Source organism: Zonotrichia leucophrys, chromosome 2 (assembly GCF_028769735.1).
Source record: "Zonotrichia leucophrys gambelii isolate GWCS_2022_RI chromosome 2, RI_Zleu_2.0, whole genome shotgun sequence".
NCBI classification, from domain to species: domain Eukaryota; kingdom Metazoa; phylum Chordata; class Aves; order Passeriformes; family Passerellidae; genus Zonotrichia; species Zonotrichia leucophrys.
Window position 1 is genome coordinate 16,839,659 of NC_088171.1, and position 25,382 is coordinate 16,865,040.

The window sequence follows — 25,382 nt, forward strand, 5'->3', positions numbered from 1 at the left end:
TCAGGCATATATTAGTAATATTTTTTTAACCTTCACATAGCTTTGAATAGTGTTGATAGTAATTTTGAAAATTAGAAAGGTGGTTGAAATTCTCTTCATTAAGTTCTTGCTGACATATTAATAATCCTTGCTAATATTTGTGTTATGGATCTCTGGGCTAAAATTCTTAATAAAAATAATTTCTTACTTTTGGATGCAAAACTTAGTTTTTGATAGTTTTAGAAATGCTGAGCAATCTCATTCTTTGTTCAGACCCATTTAAAATGTATAGTTTTGGAAATCTCCAAATTTAAGTACTCTGTCACTCCTCAGTTATACAGGTTGGGGCTTTAAACCCTATGAATGTATATTATGTACATATGGTGGTGTTTTTAAATGTACATGTTGGGACACGATTGTGTCTAGGCATCTACCTACTTCAAATGTACAGTTTCTTTTTAATAGATGCTCTTGCTGCTTCTTCATTAATTATTTGTAGGTGAACTGGCTTTTATGGGCACTGTCTCAAAGGGTCAGGATGTCCTTTGGTGGCTGCAGTCAGGCGAGCACATTGCAGGATTTTCTATGTTTTGGTAGCTATCAGCACATTTTGAGGAAGCAAAATTCCATGCAGTGGGCTTTGTAAGTCCCAAACTCATGAAGTTTCAGGTTTAAAGTGCTATTCATTTTTTGGCATGTTTGTCTGACTGGTTGTCAACTTCAGGGATTTGAGAGCTTGTTGGTTAACATGCTGTGTTATTAAACACACATTCATTTCAATAGCCTTTAAATTACTGTTTTCTCTTCCTACTGATAGTAACTGTTCTATAGTTAAAGAAGGTGATATTTTTATTAGCAAGTAGATATTTCCTGCTTGATTTTAAACCCAAATCTGAGGTGCTGCTGTCATAAATACAACTGTTCAAGGAGTGTGTTTTTATTTTTGTGGTATTTTTAAAGCAATTTTACAAGTAACAATTGTGGCAAGGTTTTTCTAAACATTTTCATATTCCCAACTGCCATACCTTCTCTCTCCTCTCCCTCAGGGACTTTTAGGCTGAATTTATCACACATTCTGTTTGCTTCTTATTTTGGAGCAGCAGTGTCTGACTTAAGGCTCAATGATCTCGTGCAAATGATCTAAACACCTCTCTTGGTTTCAGTCAGGACAGTGTTAATTTTTTGCACTGGCTGGGAGAGGGCATGGTTAGGACATGGAGGTTATTCCATCCCACCTCATGTCAGTTCAGAGTTCGTGAAAGAGATCTCTTCCAGGAAGAAAGGGTTTGTTCCAGTCAAGAAAAGGGGGTGGAGAGAGCAAACTGGCGTTGTGTATTATCAGGGAGTTTTTCCATATGAATAATTTATTTTCTTACACCTTTTGTTATTAATATGTTGCTATTACTTATTTAGTGAGAGTACATACATACAGTATAGTACATTGCCTTATCTCATTGTCATTTCCATTAAATTGTTCTTACCTCATCCTGTGATCTTACATTTGTGTCTCCAGTTGGAGAGGGAAGGGAAAGTGGTGCATTGTTTTAGTGGGAGTACTAAATTGGAGAATACCATTCCTAAACCACAACAATATCTCTGGCAGGATAGCTGTATACAGCAAATAAAGCCTCAAGGTTGGTAGAAAACTGTTCTGGCAAAAGAAGTTTCAGAACTTTCTCCAGAAACTTTAAAGACTGGTCCTTGGTGCTCTCCACCTTACCGGCCTCATTCCACATCTGGCCCTCTCCCTTGCTTTTCTTCCCCTCTCTTTAGTGGCAGCTTTTCATGAAGAGCTTTTTGAAATGCTGTGGTTCCCTCAAGAGATCATAGAGGAGGTTTTCAGGCAGATTTTCCTGCAGTCTTTAGCACAGGAGGAGGTCTCTCTGTGTCAGTGTGTCCCAAGTATGCCAGGTACTGCTGCTCGTAGCTGTTTCAAATCTCAGCACTTTAACAACAACAACAATAATAGCAAATAAAAATCCAGATCACAGCTGAGGTGTTATTTGTTGCCAATCTGAAAACACAATTTAGTCTTTCAGTCTTTGTTTTCCTCCTCTTCTATCACAAGGTATTAAATGTGCCTAAAACCTTAATGAAAATATTTGGAAAATAATATAAATCACATGAAGGAAAACAAGTTTTGAATTCTTTTATCGCTGAAAAAAATTTACTAAATTGTAAGATAAAAATGTCTGTTTAAGCAGTATTGAAGTATTTTTTCTCACTGTTCTAAACCTTATGTATGTGCATTTGCATTTGTACCACCAAAGCCAATACCAATTCTGCTGGAGTTAATACTTGTGCACAGTTAATCTGAGGGAGAAATGCTGAAATGGTTATTCTGCTGAGTGGTTGCTTGTCTCCATTAGTGAAACAAAAATTAATAGATTGTATTTTCCAGTATGAGCAGCATAATATAAAGAATGAAAAGAAATCCAAAGGTAACCCATGTCATAGACCTGCTGTCATTCCTATCACAGAATATTTTCAGCTTTGCAGGGCTTTTCCAACATGCAGACTCAATTGCAGTCAGATTACTTCAATATTTGGCTTTGTGTCTAAAAGTATTTAATCCTGACCTTACCTACAGAGATTGTTTTCTAATATTTTGGTATTAAGACACAAATATTGTTAATTTTAGCACTGAGAGATACTTGCTGGATGTTCTTAGCTATGAATTATGGTTAAAACTCTGTAGGATGGTAGATGATGAATTTTTGACACTCTGTTTAATTTGAAGGTTAAAAGAAAAAAAGGTATTCAAACTATGATGTCTATAAAGGCTTCTTCAAATAGATTTATCTATTATATATAATTATGCAAAATATACATCCATCCATTTATCTTGAAAATGTATGCAAAATGAAAGTAAAAATTAAAAATTAGGTTAGACAAATAAAATTACATGCTGCAAATAGCCAATCTTCCTTTGAGACATTTTTATTATACTGATTTAATGCAAAGAAAACAAGTGATTATATGAAGTCACGTTTTGCATTATGAGCCATGTAGCTTCAGAATTTTAAACCAAAGTTCAGTGTTGGGAAATGCATTTTAGGTTTTCTTTCTTCTGGAAAAATAGTTTGAGTCTAAAATCTTGCAGTAAAATATGCCTCTTGGGTCCAAATTAGTTGAGAAGGGCATGATAAGAAAACCCAAGATTTGAGCCAAATTGCCATGGGATTAAAAGTTGGACTGCTGCTCTATTGTTCACCAAGCCACAATTTTGTAGTATAACCAAACATAAATTACTGATCTTGTTGTTAGGACACAGTTTGTGCATTTTACAGGCTTGAATTGCTGATGACCTGTTATAAATTATATTATGATTAACTTGCTTCACGTTTAACAAGCTCCTTCCAGTGTATGTGTAAACATAATAAAAGGTTCAGATTGCTTGCATTGTAGGGGCACTTTGCTTTCTTATCCCAGTCCTAAACAGCACAGCTACTGTGGGTTTTTGGAAGCAGTGTGGATTTCACCACCTCATTCGAAACTGTTTTTTATAGACAGTGTCAAAGTTTGATCCAGTCATTTTTACAAGCAGTTCTTTGTCTGCACGCAAAGGACCATTCACTTAAATGAAGTGCTGGGATTTGCCCCCTTTGCTATAAATCAGAATGTGATCTGGCTGCACCCTTGCCAAAAATGATTACTTGTGTTAAACTGAGCCAAAAGGCCTGGCTTAAATCTGGTCCACTGAGGGCCAGAAACAGAAGCACGGTGATTGATGGTGTTTTCCTTCATGCTGGCTTCTGTTTGAGCATGCTGGAAAGCAGGAACCTTGAACAAGATAGATTCTGGGTTGTCACTGATGCACTGGGTAAAACAACGCTTTGCTAATGGTCTTTGTGTTGATTCAATCTCCCACCCAGCTGGCTGAGGAGCTGCAGAGCAAACCACTGAGCAGTGAGATCAGAGAGCTGTTGAAACTCCTTGCAAAACCCAATCTCAAGGTGAGGATGAGTTGCACCTGCGAAGTGCATTCTGCATTGGTGTATGCATCAGCTTCCTTGGCTGTATGTGAGTTTGTCTGCTTTAACAAGTACTGTTTTAGAATGTATGCAGTGTTAATCAGAAATACCTGTGATGAAGAAACATTTATTATACTGTTACTTGTACTTATAAAAGGAATCACTTATTTGCAAAGGACATTTTTAAAAGTAGATGATTTGGTTTTTTTTTTGCTATCTTTTAATGCGTGTGCTTCATAAGCTTGTTACAACTGTGCTTTTAGTAAAAGGTATCATTGATCAATCATATATATCATTGATTGAACTGCATCATGCATAAAGAGTGCAGACTGGTACTCAGGACAAAATTCATGATGGATAATGTTTTTAAAAACATTTTGAAAACTTTCATAAAACTCCTGGGGTTCTCTGTGGTGTTTTCAAGGAACTTGATGCCTTTTATCTGACAGTAGACTGTAGAGTCGCTGAGTCACTGAGGTTGGGTGGAGGTTGTCTGGTTCAATGTGCTGCTCTAAGCAGGGTCAACACCGAGTTCACAGTAGGTTGCTGAGGCCTTTTCCCATCAGGTCTTGGAAATAAAGGTCTGGGAACAAGCATTCTATAAATCTTCCATGTGGCCTCTTCCAATTCCTAATTACCCTTCTAGTGAAAACTGCCTTCTATCCAGTCAGAACCTCCCTTATGTATCATTGTTGATGCACAGGATCATATTTTTTCCATTGTTGAGAGAAAGAAGACCTTCGTGCTTTAGATGCATATTGAAATGATAAATAAATGTAGCAGTTGATAAGTTGAAATGAAAACTGCAGAGTGGAAAGGAACTCCTTTAAAGACAGTTGCTATTTTATCTGAAGTATAAATACTGATCTCAAAACCTGAGAAACTATAGTATCTTCAAAGTGCTACAAAATTGTAAAGATCAGTTACTCCTGCTTTTCGATGATTTTTGCACTGATGCTTTTTCCATAGTTTGTAAAACCACAAGCTATCTTTTCTTTGAAGGGGTAAGTAATGCCAATGGCATATTAGAAGAGGAATTGTTGGTGCATCAAATTGCAGAGATCCTAAGCTTCACTGTAGGTGTTTTCTTAATGATTGTCCATGTGTGCTTCATACTTCTGAAGCTTTGGTGGGCTGAGCTGAAGACAGCTCCTTGCCACAACTGTGTCTCTCCCCTCTGCTTTTCTTGCTTTCTCTCACTCATTCCCTCATGCTCACTCTTACTGTCTGTTCCTTGGTAGCAGTGAAAGGCAATGTGATAATCTTAGTGGGATTTCAGGGAAACAAGTGCCTCCCTTCAGAGTGGTTAATGTGATTGAACAACTGCAGTAACTTAGCAAATGTCTTTCTTGGCTGCAGGGGGAGATCCCAGCTGCAGGGCACCAAGCCCTTTGCATGGCCAGACTGCCTAATCCCGCACAAGGCACACAATTCCGTTCCCTGCAGGGGCCTTGCAGGTGTTTGTGTTGCACCTTGCAGGTGTTCATGTGATGCAGGGGTAAGAACTGATGGTATGCAAGGTATTTTGTTTGTCCATTGTCTTCTCCTCCTGCCATGTCATGGCAAACATGGCTCAGAGTGATGGTGAATTACCAGTGCTCCCTCCTCTGTCGCACAGACCAGGTGACTGTGCTGCAATCAGTCTGAGGCTGTAGTTGAGATTCTTCTCTTGACCTCCCCTTCTCTCTCTTGGACAGAAAAGGAAAGGAAGGACATTTCCTCAGTACTTCCAGTTCCTCCCCAGAGGAACCCTAGTCCCTTCAGTTGTATCTGAGCTTATACTGTATCTTGCATAAGCTTTTCTAGCCCTCTGCTATTAGTTTTATGGCTAGAGAGGGTTTCTTGGTTTTGTTCTAGATTCCTGGGACAAAATGATGGCTAGAACAGCTCTTTTTTACACACCTGAAATTACTTGGGATAACTGATCTATCTTTTCCGATGATTTTCCATAGACTTTATCTAAAAATATATATGGCTTAATTTGAGATTGACTTAATATCGCTGTACATTATTTTGCAGGGGAAACTTTCCTCTCCTGACGAGATTTATAACTGCAATGTTAGCTGGAACCAGGAGAGCTTCCACTTTCCTAAAGCTCTGCTCTAATGTTTATGGCATAGTGAAGGATGCTTAGGATTAGTTTACTGCACTACATCACTGCCTCCACAAGTCTGATCCTGTAAGGGGACAGGTCTAGCAAGGTGTTTATAACTTTGCAGGTTTGGTTAATGGGCCAAGAAAGGCTGGGAGAGCTTTCTAATCTTGTCTGATTCAATAAATATTTCTATTATTTTGATAATGTATTACAAAATTCTTTTGTTGAATATATTTCTAAGTGTTTGCATCTGATGAGTAAAACTTCAACAGGTTTGTGGTGCTTGTCATTTTCATCCACAGAGAAGTTTTCTAAGGAAGAAAGTAGTTTCTCTGAGACAGTTATATTTATTAGACCTGAGATTTTCAAAATGTCCTAGAAGTAATTCCATGGTTTTGTCAGGTGCATTTTCTTCTGGAAAGAAAAATAAATTGGGCATTTCTAGTCAGCTAAGAACTGCATGAAGTATCCAGTTACAGAGTGGGATTTTTTTCCCTGCTCTCAAATGTGGCATCACTTACCGTAATTAAATGAACTAATAATGATTGTGGTTTATCTTTTCTGATTAAAACAGAACTCTGGAAGTAGAACAGAGCACGTAGCTCTGGGAAATCTAGTGGATTTGTTTAACTGTGTGTTAGACATTTCATTTGCGTTCTGGATTTAAAATATAATTGTGTAGCCCTGTGGACACAGGCCAGCCACACTTATTATTTTTAATTTCCAGCACTGAATAAGGACTTAGGGTTTGCATTCTTTAATCTTGCTTTACCTTGTTAAAGATATCAAGAAACAGAATAGTATTTCCATACCCTAGAACCTAAATCCAGTTGAATACTCTATGTTATTTTTAAGCAGACCAGAAATTAGCTCTTTGAAATAGAAGTATAGAATAACCTGAGTTGAAATGGACCCACAAGGATCATCAGAGTTCAGCTCCTGGCCCTGCACAAAGAATCACACCATGAGCCTGAGAGCATTGACCAAATACAGCCAGCTGTCACTCTTGGTGCTGTGATCACTTCCTTTGGGAATCTGTTCCAGTGCCCAACCACCCCCTGGTATCCAGCCTAATATCCCCTGCCGCACCTTCAGGCCATTCCCTCAGATCCTGTCACTGGTCACCACAGAGATGAGATCAGTGTCTGTCCCTCCCCTTCTCCTCATGGGGAAACTGTTCAGGATGTCTACCCTCAGTCTCCTCCACGCTGAACTGACATAGTGTGTCACCGTCATATTTTCTGAAAAATCTCCTTGCCTAGGATTTTCTCCTGGGAAGCTGAGAAGCCTCAGAGAAAAAGGAAAACAAATTCTTATCTCATTTGCTTCTCCTGTGTTGTGCTCACATGTGGAATGTATTTGGAGATTGTTTATCCAACTGGTGATTGTTTCATTGGTTTCATGTGAATTGTTTTGACTTAATGACCAATCACAGTCAAGCTGTGTCAGGATTCTGGAAGGAGTCACGAGTTTTCATTATTATCTTTTAGCTTTCTGTAAGTATCCTTTCTGTATTCTTTAGTACAGTTTAGTTTAGTATTCTTTAATATAATATAGTATAATAAAATAATAAATTAGGCTTCTAAGAACATAGAGTCAGATTTATCATTCCTTCTGCCATGGGGCACCCCACAAATACAAGAATAGTGACCTCATCCACTCCTCATGTGGCTTCACCTCCAGACCTTTCACCAGACAGAAACTGCACTTTCAGAAATCTACAATACATTTGCAGAGAGCTGGGCAGGCAGACTCAAGGCTGATCTGTTGGTGTTTCAAATCACCCAAATATGTCCTTGCTTAGATCCAGACACCATTCTGACTGGAGCTACACAGCACTGCCTGCAGGCTGGCCTGGCCATGAATATATGTGCCTATAAGTTTTCTATCTTTAAGGCCTACATTTCACTGCAATTTAATAGAAACAAGCAAACAAAGTGCCCATTCACTCCACACACAAACACAACAATGTAAATTTCAATACATTTATAGTTCTGGTTATTTACCATCATTTTAACTTCGATATGTTAACGTCTTAAACTGTTTTTAAACAGAATACATAGTTGAGATATACATCAAGAAATGGTATTTCTGATTTAAGAGTGGACACTCCTGTGAGTGCTTTTGTACAAAATATGAATAGCACAAAGAAATAAGTATTCTCAGCTTTAGTGATTTATCATTTCCCCAAATTTATGGAACTTACATGATAGCAAAAAGTAATGTCTTTAAAGGGGAGAGTGGTACAGAATTCTGAAAATAATGACAAAAATTTAAAAATTATGATGGATCAGGTAGGTACCAGTGCAATTGAGAGAAGTGTCTTTATAAAAATTTAGGGTTTTTATGAGTCTGGAAGTATTGCTGTTGAGAGCACTGAGCTTTTTTTTCCTTAATTCTCTATAGACAAAATATTTTTCATTGTCATGCAATTGTGTAAATTGGAACATTTAATTGGAAGACTTGAGATTCAGGATGCTAACACAAAATACACCTAAAAAGGAATTTAATTTTGGCTATTTAATGAACATGTCACAAGCAGGTTAGTAAAATGGTCTTATCTGTTGGTAGGGATGGAAATAGGAAGAAGTGGAGTGGTCACTAGAGTAACTCTGTCAGTAACAGGGCAGAAGTCCAGTGAGGAGCACTGTAAGAAAGGAGATGTACAAATGACAGATGATCAAGCTAAGAATAAAAGACTTTAAAGCTTCCAAATTCTTTTCCACATTTAATTAAAAACTGTCTTGATTAACTAGTTTCAGTTCCTTTTCTAACAAGCTGGAAAAAGCTGTGTTCTTTTTGGGATGCTGCCATAATAGAAGAGCATAATTGTTATTTATTTTTAAAATTATTAGAAAAACTGAAACAAATAACTATAGGAATTAACATTTTAGGCACTTACTTTATTGCTGTGGCTGTGAACAGAAAAGACTGTTAAAGAAAGAACCATCTCTTAGTCCATTGAACAATATTATCCCAATTACGCTAACTTTGAGACAGGCTTGGGACATATTCAGATCTAAATAATGTTTAATTTTGTCTTTAGAACAGCAATTACATTTGTGATCATTGCATATCAAAATAAGCAATTAACCATTTAAGTTAATCTCTAGTAGGGTGAATTAAGTGTGTTTTTAGTTATATAAAATATGTCCATTGTGGTCATTGGTGTAATGGGCAGAACAATAATTATTTCCAAAGTTAATGCCACTGTGCTAAAACTGCTCTGAAGAATGTTTATACCTTTATGACCTGGAGAAAACAAAGCTGCTGCAATGGTGGTTCTGCCTGTTTCAGTGGAGTTTAAATTCTGTTTATGTGTGCTGGAAGGTTTGCCAGCTGCTAGACTGAAACATAAACCAGGTACCTAAACAAGGGCACCCGGCAGGACTGTGAATGAGCTCAGTCTCTCATGGTGCACAGGAATGTGAAGTATTTGGGTCACTTTGGGGCATGTACCTATAGCCAAGGGGAGCAAGAAGTGGACATGCAGTATTTTTCTTGTCTTCTCTTTTATTACCATAGAGTGAACAGAATTTTGGAAGTTAACTTTAAGATTAATTGCAGAGTGAAGGAAAAACTGCGCTTATATGACTGAGAATGTTACTGTTCATACAAAATACAGATTCTTTATTTTAAGTTGGGGGGTGGGGGGTTTAATTGCTTTCAAATGGCAAAGATGCATACACCAGCAAATTGCAAGTAGGACTTAAGCTTGCTGTTTTATTTGCAATTCATTTGTGGTACACTTGACTTTCAGTTTCACAAAATAATTTACATTTGTAAATATTTTCATCTAATTTCACCTCTTTGCCTTTCCTTCAGAACAGAACCATGTGTGAAACAAATCTAAAACTGCTGATAATGAAGCCCAGGACACTTTGTTCTTAATTTTCAAATCAAATTTCTGTATTTGATATGGTTTCTTTTAAAAAAGAAATAATGCTTTTGTGAACATGAGGCATACCTTTAACATTGTTCTGTCCTGATCTGATTTTCTTGTATTTGCTGACAAATTTGTAAATTCTACCCTTTGTTTCATAAACAAGTGCTAATACCATCTTCCGTGCCATCTGAGGCTTACTAGGCTTGCATAGTGGCCCTTAAAGACTGTTCAGATCAAAGTGTGGCTTGTTCTGTTAAAAAAGCAAACATTTTAGGTGTTTATCAGCAGAGCCTTCTAAAGCTGCCTTACAGTCACTGATGAGACTCAGCAATGTAAATTAATGTCCAGGAGACTCTGGGCTACGGGAACTTCAACATACAAAGCACAGAGAGAAAATACTGAGCTATAATAATATAAAACAAAATCCATTTTTGCTTTGAAAAGTTCATGAAGCATTTCATGTAGCATGTAATTAAAAAAAAATAAAGTTAATCTAAACTTTGTCTTCTTTCCAACATTTCCTTTGTAATTAGACCTGCTGAAGATTTTTCCATCAGGGCTTTTTCACTGAGCTATGTGTTTTCTGCAAAGTCAACATTTTCCACTGGAAATTGTTGGGATTTGCCTACAACTGTTCAGGTTTTGTATCTGAAGAACTCAAACACAGATTTCAGGTCCATTAAGATCTGAGCTATATTTGGGCTGCTACTGTGTCCTAGGCACTTGGGGACCTTTTGGCCCCGTCACCTTAGAGACCTGTATTTCCAGATGTACCAATGTTTTCTGCTTTGGGCACATGTCTTGGGAGTCTCTTCACCTCTACATAAAATACTTATGGTTGCAAATGGTAACACAAACTACAGGATCTACAGTATCTATTCTAAACTAGTTTAGGAAGCATAATTTCCCATGATCTTTTACTATTTACTCATCAGTGATCTGCAAGATGTATTGGTAGGACTGGTTGTAGGAATTGTGCTCATATATGAAGAGATTTTACTGTACAAACACTTTAGATTTATTAATATGGTGAGCTGGAGTACAATGTACTTCATATGTCAACTGAAGAGTTACCTATGTAATCCTTACTTGCAAAATCAGATGCCATTAATTTGTAAATCTACAACAATGTGCTTCAGTTTTGATGGTAATGCTGTGAAGTATCAGCAGGGAGATAGAAATATTTATTTTTCCCCCAATTAATAGATGCAAATGACTACAACAATTGGCAAGGACCACAGCATTGAGGGTTTGATGGCATTGGTTGATGGACAGATATCCCATACATGTTCTGAGCATACCAGCATGAAGCTGGGGCAGTGGGGACAGTGCTGAGAGACTTTCCTTGGCAAATGACTGAAATCCTTCTCCCCAGTTTTTTGAGTCTTTGAATTATTTGCCACTTTGGGAAGCTATCCATTACATATTTTGGCAACCAGCTGGAGGAAAAATGTATTTTATTTGTAACTCTTTTCAGCTTTAGACCTTGACTTCTGATTTCCATTTATGCTTGCACCCATAATTAAAAAAAATTATAAAGAAAGTTTTTCTGGATAAGGAGAGCTGGAAAAATCTGTTGCTGTCTTTATTTTTGGAATGTTACTCGCATGGAGTAAGTAAAAAAATATATAATGGTGAAATGTTCCTTTTAAAAACAGCAAGAAAAGCCTTGATTTTTCACATCTGTCAGGCAGAGAAAATCAGACACCAGTGGGGGCACACTCTTATTGTTGTAGGAACTGACATGTAACAATGCACAACATAATAGAAGCATTGAGACGAAATGATACAAGGGAGGTGAATGAATATAGTGCATGAATATATTTAAGTAACAACCATCATGTTACTCTGGAAATGCTCTCAGGTCCATCTGATGATAACTCGGCTCATGTCCAGTGCAGAGCTTCTGTCCATCTTAGACGTATGGATATGAGAATGCTCACTGGCAGCCAACATGTAATAAACAAAGTGATAGATAACATAAACAAAAGTGAGGCCAGGCAGGTTGGCAGCAGAAAATATAAAATCTGAAAAGTAAATCAAGGAAATTCTTTGGTTATGTATGCAAACTTTCCGACATGAGGGAACCAACTCTCACCCACCTAAGAACGTTGAATCGCATGCATGTAACTACAGCGTTCAGATACAGAACATAACAGTTGGCAACATTGCTAAGGCCGGTAATTTAGGAGGAGGAAAAAGTCATGACACATAAAATCACATCCCTTTCAAGTAGTAATTCCATTCATCTACTGAAAATGAACTAGTGAATTGGAGAAACTACACAATATAAAGCAAATAGTCCCTTTTTTTAGATGTCATCTTTTTATGCTGCTTTTTCCTTCAGTGGTGTTTTTCTGTTGCATTTGTTGGACCATATTGTGTTTGGACTCTCTGTTCAACAGTCTCCTCTTTTCTACTTCATTTTTCTTTAGGTTTCCAAATAGTAGGAGTGCTCTGTACTGAATTTAAGACCTCCTTATCATAGATCAATATATATTGTTATTTTCTGGAGGAATTAGGTTTATTCAGATTCTTTTAACCTTTTGGATCAATATATTTTTTTCTTTTGAGGACTTTAGACATAATGCCAATGTCAAATAAAGGCTGAGTCATTCCTAGAGTCATTGTCTTTTTTAGAAAAGGCAACTGCATTCTCAGCTTTTACTTTCTTTGATGTTTTCATCTGATTTCTTTGGGGTGCCTTTGGATGGTTTTAAACCAAGAAAAGATACATGCTACCACTGTAGACACTTAATATTCTTGGGAAGATGCCACTTTTTCTAAAAAGGAATCAATTAAGGATTGCCAAGATATTGAAACAGTGCTGCTGTCTCGGCATTTTCCACTCTGACAGCCATCTATTTGTACTCTTGGAAGTTACTTAAACAGGGCTTAGAGCTTCAAGGACACTTGAGCTACATGAATCATGTTGCGAATGTAAAACAGACTGTTCATATTCTTTACTATTGATTTAAAATCAGAGCCTTTTTCACTGTTATCCACAACTGAGGGAAAACATAGGGCTGTCATCTGGAAGGGTATTAACACCTTTACCAGATGACACGGATGGATGGAGTGTGTGTTTCTGTGAACACTGAGAACAGTTTGATTTGGGAAGCATCTCCAGGGGCTGTGAACACTGAGCCAGAGGAAGCGGGGGTCTGAAGATGCAGAAAGTTCATTTTTCTGTTGGCTGTTGCTGTCTGGCTACCAGCTGCAGGTAAGCCCATCAGTTCAGAATGGTGAATCTGAAATCAAGAAATAGCATTTTCAGGCAAGGAAATTACCCTTTTGTGAGAGACAGTTCACATATTCATGAATAAAGTCCACTGTAATAAAGAGGAAACAGTAATATATACTGAATATCGATCCAGCTGAGATGTTGCTGTGCTAAGATCATTAGTCTACCATAGATATTAAGAACTCAAAACCGCACATATACACAGTGTGTGTTGTTATTATTTTGAACCACTGCTGTGACCCAGCTGCAGAAAGATTGGAAGAGAAAGGGATTTAATTGCCAGCTGGAATAGCTTAAAGTAGAGGGCAATTTTAGTTTAAGTACAGATGCAAGCATGCAGATGCACTTGCAAGTGTGGAATGTTATTTTCTGTTTTGTACATATCTGCTGTCTTCTCATACAGTGTATAATTTCTGTATATGTTTATAAAGGATATATAGGAAAAGATATCATTTGCAGGATGGAAGGAAGTAAATTAGCCCAGATTTTTTATCTCTTACTTAGTACACCCATTGGTTTCCTGATTATGAACATAAAATTATGCTTAAGTTAAAGGACCATATTTAATTTTTCTTACTGTCCCTGTCAAAGGTTTTTGCTTATGTTGATTGAATAGTGTGAGTGATCCTCAGTAGCAAAAGCAAATTGATTTAACTGGAAGTTAACTGACTTCTTTAACATTATGTACTCTATATATTTAACTTGGGAATTTTGTACAGAACAGAAAATCACAGATTTCTCTTGGAAAGTGATTGGATTAGTGCAGCATCGGAGAGAATAATACTACTTCCTCTACTTGATATGTGTTTACTGTAGCTTGTAAAAAATATTTTTACTTCTTACTCTTGCCATCCTCTGGCTACTTCAGAAGCATAACTGAGTTCCTCCTGCCTGTAGTTTTACTGCTTGCTTCTGCTTCTGGATTATACTTCATGCTTTAGCTGAGATGGAGTGTTCAGCTAATGTGATTGCTCTTATCTGCTGATTGAGATGCCTGTCCTCACCTGCCTTATCTTGTATTGGGGTTGGGGTTGCACACAGTCTCTTAGCAGACAGAGTTGGTGGTGAAGAGATTGTCATGTGCTGTTGATTTCTGATGGCTGCTTTACCACACAGTGGCTAGAGTCTGTATGCATCACCAGAGTGATTCAGCTTTCTCCAGGTTTATTCTACTGTTTTGTAAATTCTTGCACATTTGGCTTTTATGACTTCTGTGCTTCTCCTTCCATTCTGATGCTCTTGATGGTCTTTCCTTCGGCGTTTCAGTCTTCTCCCAGCTCTTTTCAGCTTTTCTTCTTTGGTATCTGTTGCTGGATGACATTACTGACATTATTCTAATTTTATGCAAGTTACTCATTAATTAATCTTACCAGTCTTGAATAATTTTCTCCACCAACATTTTCATCCTTTTTTGTTTCTTCTGTAACCTTATCTCAAAGGAAAGCATAATATGGCTGGAGCTCTCTGGAGCATGAGCTCTGCCAGGTGAGTTGAGGGGCACATTGCTGTGGTTGCTGATAAAGTTACTTTTCTTGTCAAGTGAAACTTCCCTGTGCCAGCCTCAGTGGCAGTTACTGGCACCGTGGCAAAGCAAAGAGGTGGGAAAATGTCTGTGTCTCACCTGCTGGAGTTGAAGCTGAACTGCCAGAGAAGGTGGCTGGTGCTAATGGTGCAGGCTGTGCACTGGGACAGCGCAGTCACGGGCCATTTTGTTCCATTTTGCTGACGCTGCTGCCAGGGCAGTGATGTGCTCCGCTGCCTTGGCTGTGCCGCTCTCTTGGTGCAGCTGTTGGCTCTCTTAAGGGTTGGTTTGAGTCGCTACAAAGTTTCTGTTGATGACTATTCACTATTTAAATTTCTAGTAATGACTTTTTCCAACTACTATTAAGAGTCTGGTTCTGTTTCTTCATCCATTCTGTTTCACTTCTTTAACTCACCATTTTCTAAAATGCTTTTCTTGACTACTGAACAGAAAGCATCTATGAAAAATAAAGCTTAGATGGAGATTTTATTTTAATAGTGAGGATTAAAAAACATAAGAAGCTGTGTTCATGAATCAGGAGCTACTGGTGTATTTTTACTCCTGTAGATCTCAAAATATAAAAAGAAGCAAAAAATAATATGAAATTTGTCATTGTTTTATAAGAGCAAAAACGTAATTAGTCTAGTTAAGTGATACATATTTTTCAAAGTGTAGAACTGTTTTCATTAATAACATTCTCAATTTAAATAAACATTTAGAGTTTCAGAACTGTTTAAGAAAAAGAACTTACAACGTTTCCAGTGTCAGGTTTTCTTCATGTAAGTTGATAGTGTAAAATTTCAATTTATAAACTGTGAAATGATCAGTGATAGTTTTAATATGAAAAATATAGCACTAGTTATTAGACATTTCAGAGGTCCGATGAAAGTATTCATTTCCAGCTAGATCATGTCTAAGAATTTAGCTGAACATCAATATTTATGTTTAGGTAGCGCAGGAGTTTGAATCATACCTTCTTTCAAGTTCTAAATATGGACCATGTTTACATTAGTGAATCATAAGCATAGAACTTTGAGCTGAAATAAAATCTTTTTCTCCAGAGGTGCTTAAATATACATGACCCAAATCTCAGATTCTGTGTTCATAGTTCTGAAGAGTTGTGTATTTGAAAACAAAACAAAAGCATTTTAAAAACTCCGAATTTGTATGCACTTCTTGCAGTTTCCTGTGAGAGTTAAAAAATTAGTATCATGGGCATGAATCAGCTCTTCACTTCTTATATACAAAAAGAGAACATTTCTATCTTTACATAGTGCATTTGCTGCACAATTATTCTGGGTAAGTCTTGTTCATCTTATGATTCAAGTTTTGTTTCTTGGCACTTGCAATTTGTTTATTTTTAAGTAAATCCCCAATATTCTCTATACACATCTAGTCTGATACATCATTTTTTATACTATGTTAATTGAATAGTGCAGAGATTCTGCTGAAGTTCTGTGCATACAGCAGCTTATTCTTGTGTTCAAAACATACAGAAATGCTCTTGAGGACAGACTGATCACCTATAGTTGGACACATTAAGTGAAATCAAAATGGCTTTTATTGCAAATTAGCTATTGCCAAAGTCTGTGCTGATATTTCAGAGCAACTGACTGACTATTCGACTCTTCAGTTGCTCTGACTATTTCAGAGCACTACAGTGGACAGAGTAGTGTGTGAAAAGAAGCAGCAGTAGAAGACAAGGAAAGAAATCTTAGCATGTTCAGTGTACATCATAAACAAGTTTGTGATTACAGAAGCTCTTCTGAAAGCTTGACTGAGAAAAGACACATTGTTTCTGCTCTCATTCCTGCTCTTATCTGAAATATGTATCTTTGCACTGAGCTAAAGTAGTGCTGGAGTTTGAGGAAAAGATATTACATGGCTAACTGTAATACATTGTAGTTTAATATGTTTTTTGGGAGAAGAAAGGAATGGGTTGATAAGTTCTAGTTGTTGTGAAGTTGAAGTGAAGAAAAGCATCATAAATACCAGGCACTGATTGGTATTGGTTTGTAGTACTTGAGATGCATTGTTGTTCTGTATGCAGTGTCCAGGATCCTGATCTAGCAGTCAGAGCAGGGAAGTGTCTTAATAACACTAGTGGCATAATTCAGTGTAGAAGTGGACAGAATTGGTTTTGCAAGTTTCATTGTCAAGGGTAGGTTCTTTTAAACATGTTTTAAGTGTCTGCCTTTTACTCTGGAAATGGTATTTTATATTATTTTCATCTGTTTTCTCTATCTGCCTGATTGTTTTTAAACTGGAGTATAGAACCTCATTAAATTGAACCAGTCCATGAATGTGCCCTAGCTTTATGTGGAAAATGTAATTGCAGAAGACTAGTTTAAGGAGTCTTAACTTTAAGTAGCCTGAAGTAAAAGCAAACACTACTTTTGTTTTAGTGTATCTTTGATATTTCACATACATCTTAGAGTACTGCATGTGATTGCATGGCTTTTACATATGTAATGCATCACAATAAACATTTCCAGGAGCATCCATAATTGTTAGCCTGAGGTTTTTAGCTCAGATCTAAAGTAAAACTGGTCATTCGTTGGAGGGAGATGGTAATTTCTGATGGTAAGTAGTATAAATTCATAACTGTATTGGGAAGAAAACCAGAAGTAATTAGTGTGTTGAAGTGTTTTAATGAAATCATACAATGTGCATAAAGATTAGTAAAGCAATAGTATTTATCACAAAGCAGGCATGATCTTCCTGTGTGTTTGTTTTGTTGAAGCCCTAAGTTTAAATTTACATTTCAGAATTTGAAGATTACCATATGGTCTCTTTGCCTTCAGCTTTTGACGTGGTAGCTTGTAGCATTTTCTGGAAATTACTTTTTGTTGTTAAAAGTTTCCTCCATTCAGGAAAAGAAAAACCCTGAAACAGTATAATGGAAGTGTCATGTTTTTTAAAAACAGTTGTATTATCCTTGAGAACATTAGAGTTTCTGGTCATTTGTGTACTCAGTCAAATACTGGCCACCAATGACTAAGTAGCAAGGAAACTGGCATCAGAGAAATGTCACCATTTTCTGTCCTTTAATAAGAAAGGATGTTAAATAGTCACATATGGAGAGAAAACTACTTGAAAACAGAAGCAACAAAGCAGTAGATAGGATTATACATCTGGCTGTTGCTGTTATTTGTTGTACAATGTACAGTTTTCACTACAAAAGCTAAAGTATTACTTAACCATTTTTCACCAATGTACAGGGTATTACAAATAATGAAGACTTTTTGAAGTAGAAAAGAGTGTCAGGAGTTCTGTATCTAGAAAAAACTGTGTATTTTGTGTTATCACTGAGATTTTTTTTTTTGAGCCTTAGGAGAATGAGCTTTCTCATTTCCTTTGCCTTTTGGGATTCTTATTTCCTGAAAGGAAAATTCATGAATTATTTTATTTTTAAGATGAAACCTTTTGTCAGTCTTTGTTAGACATTTCTTTGAAAAATAAAAGCTGTGCTTGAACTGGAGAAGCAATAGAGAAGGAAAAGAAGCAAGAAAGACAGGCAACATGTGGTTGATAAGCACCTACATAAACCAAATTGCTTCAGTAGTATGTTCCTCAGTCTCAGTTATGAATTCCATAATAAATTAAAAATTCCTAAGACAATTTGAGGCTCACATGAAAGGAACCCAGTAAGGAGGTAAGCTTTCAGAGCTCCTGTAAAGAGAATGGTTGGGCAACAGCTTCATGTTATACATCTTGTGCTTGAACAGAAATCTTGGAAAGTGCTTATTTTGTTTGTTTCATAGGACTGTCTACTGCATCAAATAAATTTTTTACTTATTGCAATTATAATTATTTACTTACTAAGGTTTTCTCTTGTTCACAGTTTTTATTTCAAGCTAGCATGCAAAGCACGTGGTGGTTTTTTGCGTGTATGAAGGCACAGTTCTCCACCCACAATTTACTAGTTGCATACCTTCCATATATGGAAACATATTCTTTATGGAGTTGTTTCATCAGTTTGAAATGAAGTAAAATTGTATATAAGAATTATATTCAATCTACTTGCAGTAGTAAATTCGGGGTATGAATAATATCCTCTGCTTTCCCTTCCCTAAACTTTTCAGATACCAAATAATAATATACTGACCAATAATGTTTCCAGGCTTTGCTGTCTGTACATGATACTGTTGCTCAGAAGAACTATGATCCTGTCTTGCCCCCCATGCCTGATGATATTGATGAAGAAGAAGATTCAGTTAAAATAATTAGGCTTGTCAAAAACCGGGAACCGTTGGTAGGTAACCCTGTCTTTTGGTTTGGGGTTTTGTGTTTGCATGCAGGGTGGGAGGTGCTCAGATTATGAATGTGAGTGGGGGATGTTAACTTGAAACATGGATAGACAGACATTACACATGATTATTCATAACATAAAGTAATACACTTGTGACTTCCATTCACAGTCTTTATTAGTAAAGCATATGAAGTGAATAATCATCATCAATGAGTGATCATCATGGTGTTTAAGCATTATATATGTCGGCCAGTCTGAACATTTAGATCAAATATATATTTGTCTTTTATCTTGAATTCAAATCATGAACTTAGCTTAAAATGTGAGACAGAATGAATCCCCAAAGAAATCTTGACCTGTGTTGTGAACTGTGCCTGTTAGCATTCATGTAAAAAAACATGACCTTTCAATACACTGAAAAGAAAGCATGAAAACATATTTTAAAATACTTGAATTGAAATCTGGGCAAATTTAAAATGTCTGTTGTTTTACTTTGCATTATGAATACTAGAAAGTTAATATCTTCATGGGGATATCTGGAAAAATGAAAGGACTAAACCTAGGTTGTATTACAAGAATATTAAAATGCTTTACTGATTTGGTTCTTTTTATTTGCTGTAGAGTGGGAGTCATCTTGTATAAAATTTAACTATGTTCTTTTTATCCTGCAAACCAGTAAGAGGTTTGTTTTATGTTATACTGAATATTTGTTTTAATGGACAGCAGTCCTGGAGAAATACCTGCAAACTTACTTTGAGAAGGTTGTCATTCTGTACTTGAGACAACAGTGGGAGGCTGCTGCTTCTGTTAGACATACAGGGGTATTTTGTCCCACAGTAAATATCTAACTATCATTCTAATTCTTGATGGATTTCTGGCATCAATAAACAAGAAATGAGTTTTCTTATTGACTGACTGTAAGTGCTCATGGGCATAATTACAAGTTTAACCATATGGAAAGTTCTTATTTTGTTTTAACATACTAAATATTTTTCCCTCAAATATTTGAATAACAGCTTTAAGCTTTTTGTATTTTTTAATCAAAGACATTATTTGAGAAAGAAAACAAGTTTGCTTTAGGATTTAGTATCAGAAATATTATTCCTTTTGAGAGGTATGTGGAGATTTGAACATACAGTATGAAATGAAGTCTAATTGAGGAGCCTATTTTTAGTGTTAATTGTAACACCTTTTTTTATGATTTGTCAGAAAAAGCTTAATAAAATCTTAACTTACATAGTTTCATATTACAAACATGATTTTTTACTAAGACTTAGGAGTTCAACACCATAAGTTAATAGTATTTCAAAATGGATTGGATAATAGTAACTTGTAAAACATAACTCAGATATTTTCTGAAAACTTCTGTGAAAAATATACACTGTATATTGGCCTTTTAGATTTTAAGCTCTCCTAAAGAAACCACTTGCTTAAGCCAAAGGTTATCCTTGGACTGTTCCTCAAATTCCAGCCTTGCCTCCTCGTTCCGGTGGGACTCGGAGCTCTTCCAGATTACCTGTGTGTCTGTTTAAGCAGCTCAGCCCCACACAGCCACTCACTCATTGTCCCAGTGGGATGGGGGAGAGAATCGGAAGGATGAACATGAGGAAACTCGTGGGTTGAGACAGACAGTTCAAGAGGTAAAGTGGAAGTGTAAGGAAAGAGAAATAAGGAATTCATTCACCACTTCCCTGGGCAGGCAGGTGTTCAGCCATCCCCAGGACAGCAAGGCTCCATCACTTGTAATTGTTTCTTGGAAGGACTAAAACCATCATTCCACACATTCCCCTTCCTTTTTCTTCCCTCGGTTTTCTTGCTGAGCATGACAGCACATGGTGGAGGACGTCCCTCTGTTCAGGTGGGGTTGGCTGTCCCAGTTGTGTCCTCTCCCAGCTCCTTGTGCACCCCCATCCTCCTCACTTGTGGGGTGGTGAGCAGAAAAGCCTTGACAGTGTGTAAGCGCTGCTCAGCAATAGTTAAATTATCCATGTATTATCAACACTGTTTTCATCACAAATTTAAACAAAGCACCATAGGAGCTACCATGAAGGAAATTACCCCTATCCCAGCCAAAATCTGTACACTGTCTTAAATCCACACTTGTGAATTTAAGTTAACAACACTGTTGGTGTTAACAACTCTTGTATTACAGAGGTGACAGAGAAGGGGTTTTAGATCTTTTACTAGACATGACAGCAGCCATGGAAAATACAAAACATGTGAGCAAACTAATTTCTTTAGTTTAAGACAGTTTTGTTTATTTGCCAATGTGAAAACAGCCTTACAATAGAATGTGTTGTAGACCTTTTATTAGGAAGAGGCAAAGGGTAGAATCTAATTGAAGCATTAAAGTACTTCATTGTCACAAGGACAATAAAGAAAAACTCCTCAGCAGTGAAAGATGCTAAAACACAGGGCACTGGTCACAAGGTGCAGCCCTGGGAGGTTTAGACTAAGAATTAACAGTAGTCCATTATTTGGGGAGTCCAGAACTGGAGCAGAGTAACTGGATATGTGGAATCTCCAATATTTCTAAGGTTTTACTTTATCTGTGTAGGAAAACTGTATTTGTGATCTTTCCAGATCCTGAGCTTATCTTGATGTTTTATTTTTGTTAGAGAAGAACTTACGGTGAGTCCTGTTACTTGTTCTCCAAGAAGAATTCAAAGAATAGAGAACAGTCCTGTTCCACAATACACTGTCAATCCGTTTTAACATCATTCGTATTCATGTCAAACATTAGTTTCTTTGTGTCAGATTTATAGTGACTTACTATGACACCATCAGCACAATACATAACAAACCTATTATTTTTGTCTTTGTCTTCTCTAGATTTTTTTTTCCCCTTATGGGTCTTACTGAAATACAGCATGGCAGAATAACTGAAGACAGGCTTATACTATTATATTAGATCTTCTGTGTTTATGCTTCCCAAAGTTATTTTACTAAAGGAAGATAACCATGATCTATGTTTACTAAACTAATTGTAATTTCATTTATTATTTATTTCCATATATTTTTAATGGCTTTTCCTTCAGAACTTGCTCTGAAATCTTGGATATTCTTAGAAGAGATCAAAGAATCTCTGCTTGTTCTGTTAATGGATTCATTCTCCAGTCAAAAAGTCCTGACTTCCACTTGCAACATTGTATCAGGATTCTACTTTTAGAAGCAATTGAGTTTGAGATTGGAGATACTATACAAGATTTTTACTGGGATAGAGATTGTTTCATTTCTTGACTTGAAGATATGGAGCTCTTTGAACTTTTCTTCCATTCGAGACACAGACTAATATTCTATTTGTACCCAAGCAGTAGAGATTGTTTCCCTGCAAAGCCACAAGCTTTACATCAGTTGCAAACCCTTGACATTCTGAATTGCATTTCCTTTGGATTACTTTCAGCAGTACTCACTGTGAAGCAATTAGGCACTCTCTTAACTTCTTTGGAATATACCTAGTGACCATTTTTATATAAAACTGCACCACGTTTCCTCTCTTGCTCCTGTTCGTGCTTTTCTCTGAGTTAAGCCCCTCTCCAAAGTTCTTAGCTGGGGTTAATCATATATTGATGAAGCCTGAGTTCCCAGGAGTAATCATTTCAAGAGAGAGAAACACATGGTTTGTAGGAGGGCCTTCTGTTTGCCAGATTTCATCAATTCAGAAGTCAGTGCTGAACTTTCCCCCAGTTTTTTGAGAGAAGTGTTTTAAACTTTTTGTTAATCCTTCCACAATATTAGGTTTGGGGTCTTTTTAATGCTCTGTTAGCAAATGCCATTCCAGCAGTGTCTCCCTCGAGCAAGGTGAAATTGTGTTAGGATGTTTTGTTCTAACTAAGGATTTTGGAACATCTCTGAATGTCATGGTTTGGCCCTGGCCCAGAGCCAGTGCCCCCATGAGAATACCCTCTCCCTGGTGTCTGCTGTGAGATGTGACCAGGAATAAGCAAAGCAGGCTCCAGCTTAGAAATAAAGAAAACTTTATTACCTAAACTACAAGAAAATAGGGAAAAAACTGAAAACCTTACAAAAAGCACTTTCCTCCTCCCCACCACCAAAATTTCCCAATCCGATACATTCCCCCAAATCACCAACTGCCCAATCTGGCACTACCCTTTAGAATACTCAATCTTCACAGCTGAACTTGGTGAAATTAATTTTGGTGATTTAAAGAAGTCATTTATGCCTTCTGTCCATGCCGATGCAACAGCTTTCATCCACCTCACACTCAGTCCCTGTAGCTCAGTTCACAATAGTGGATGGACCTAGCTGGTTTTTTGGTGGGATTTTGGTGAGATTTGGATGTAGGGTTAGCTTTAGTCTGTATAGTCTACATACAAGTGTACGTTAACTTTTAAATAGCTACTCACTGTAAGGTGGGAAACTGATACTTGTATTTGCACTTTCAATAGAGAATGAATTAGACTAAGGCTTATTGGAATATTTATTTGCATTTATCATCTGCATGTGCTTTTGTTCAACAGAGAGGCATGCAACAATATTACTGATGTTTCAAATTCTCTTATTAGTAATTTATTTTACAGGCTAGTTTTTCTTTCTTTAAAAAATAAAGACTTAAAATGTTTATATTCTGGAACCAGCAGATAAATGGATGAAATAATAAAGCTCACATCTGTGAAGCCCTGAGCAGTCCTTACCCATGAGTGATACTACATTAAAAATGGGGGGGAGGGGGGAAAAGCAACTAAAAAACAGTGGAAGAGCCTTGCTGAATGAGCTTTTATTATTTTTAGTGCTTTTGTATGGTATACCTTTAAGCATTTTCTCAGTCTGATCACCATATGGCTCCCAAACTCCTTATTTTTCCCTTTAGAAGTATTTTAAACTGAGCTATGCTATTACATCTGTATATGTCTCGTTTAGGGTAACTTACACTTTTGGCTCACAATACCGAAAATATTTTCCAGCTTTCAAGGTCCAGTCTAACCTTCTTCCATTTTTAAAGCCCTAAATGAGGAGCTGCACTGCACATGTAACTGAAAGTACTGGAGCTGAACATCTTATAAGGAGAATTTCTTGCCAGATTATATATACCTCATAGTTTAAGCAGGGCTGGCAGCAGTACAAGAGAAGCTGCTTTTTCAGAAAATCAGCTCTTCAGGTTTTCACGAAGAAATCCACTTGTATTTGATGATTTAAGAGTTCTAAATCGGAATGAAAGTGGGATTTATAGAACCTCCTTTTAAAATTATGTACTAAAGGTACAAATACACTAACTCAAGTAGTGTTTTCCATGGACCTGCCCATGCACTTTGGGTTTGCCACAGAGGAGATACTGACAGTGAGCTTACTTGGGTTAAATAACTTTCCTGTCATTTTGAACTTGTTTTTGTCCTTTGTATGAAAATTCCACTTTACCTGTTATCTTTGTGGGGTTATCTTTCAGATCAGTTAATCTGTGCTAGGAAAATTCATTTTGTGCCAGTAGTGATAATCACATAGAGCATGAAGTGACTGTTCCACTTGGACAAGAGCCTTATTGTTACTTCCAGATGCTGTCTGGGTCAGTAGTGTGATCTTTGATTGCACACAAGTTTTTTTCTATTATCAGTCTAAAAAGCCTGGCAAAGTGAACTACCACTTTCCAGACATCAGCATGGGGCTGGGATAAGGGGTGATCACAGGGAAGGCCTGCCAGTCCTTGCTTGCCTTTTGAATTTGGTGGCATTTCATGGTGTTTACTTCTAGGTAAAAGGCATACAGCCTTTCTGATGAAGGCTTTTTCCTGGATTAATTAGGAGAGCCTATTTTGTATGGACAGTGTAGTGGCAATGTCCCATATTTAGATTTGCCTCTAGCATCCTAATGCTGCTCTTTTTCTTTTTGATGGATGTATTCAGAAAAGAACCCCAGCAAAATACTTTTTACTTTAAAATAGGTAAAACATTCCAGGTATTATAAACTTCAGATTAGTAGCTGTTGATGCAAGGTCAGAACTTAATACTGAGATATAAGTTAGGGGGCTTAAGGCTGTTTGATATTTTCCTAATGGTATGCAATTCTTTTTGCACAGAAGTCTAGTAATGAGTTATTTAAGTGAGATTAGCTGCAGCTAAATCTGGTTTTTTGAAACTCTCAGACTAATTTGAAACTGTAATGCAAACAAGTGCATGCTGATATAATTGCAAATAAACAATACGTAAGAATAAGGCTGGCAAATTGCAGAATTAGTTTACTTATAGATAGAATTTCATACTAATAAATTTAGAATGTAAATGAAATGCACAAACACAGCACATCAGTTTTGCTTTGGAGTGCTGGTTGCTGTTGAAGTTTCAGCCAAAGTGAATGGTGACTGTTTTAATTTTGCTCTATTTGCAATAAATGCAACTTGCATATAAAATATAAATTAGTCTCCCATTTTTTGTCTTTGTGACTTGTGCTGTATTTCCATCTTAGAGGTAGAGGGAAG

General features: G+C 36.8%; 1 protein-coding gene across 5 annotated transcripts in view; it reads left to right on the top strand.

Annotated features, from left to right (window-relative positions):
- Nucleotides 1-25,382, top strand: part of MPP7 (MAGUK p55 scaffold protein 7) — a 145,675-nt gene that overhangs the window by 81,592 nt on the left and 38,701 nt on the right. For all 5 annotated transcript variants that reach the window (XM_064704046.1, XM_064704045.1, XM_064704049.1 and 2 more), the window contains 2 exons: nucleotides 3,855-3,935; nucleotides 18,824-18,955. In XM_064704046.1, coding sequence (XP_064560116.1) covers nucleotides 3,855-3,935; nucleotides 18,824-18,955 — 213 coding nt within the window. The remainder of the gene's footprint in view (nucleotides 1-3,854; nucleotides 3,936-18,823; nucleotides 18,956-25,382) is intronic.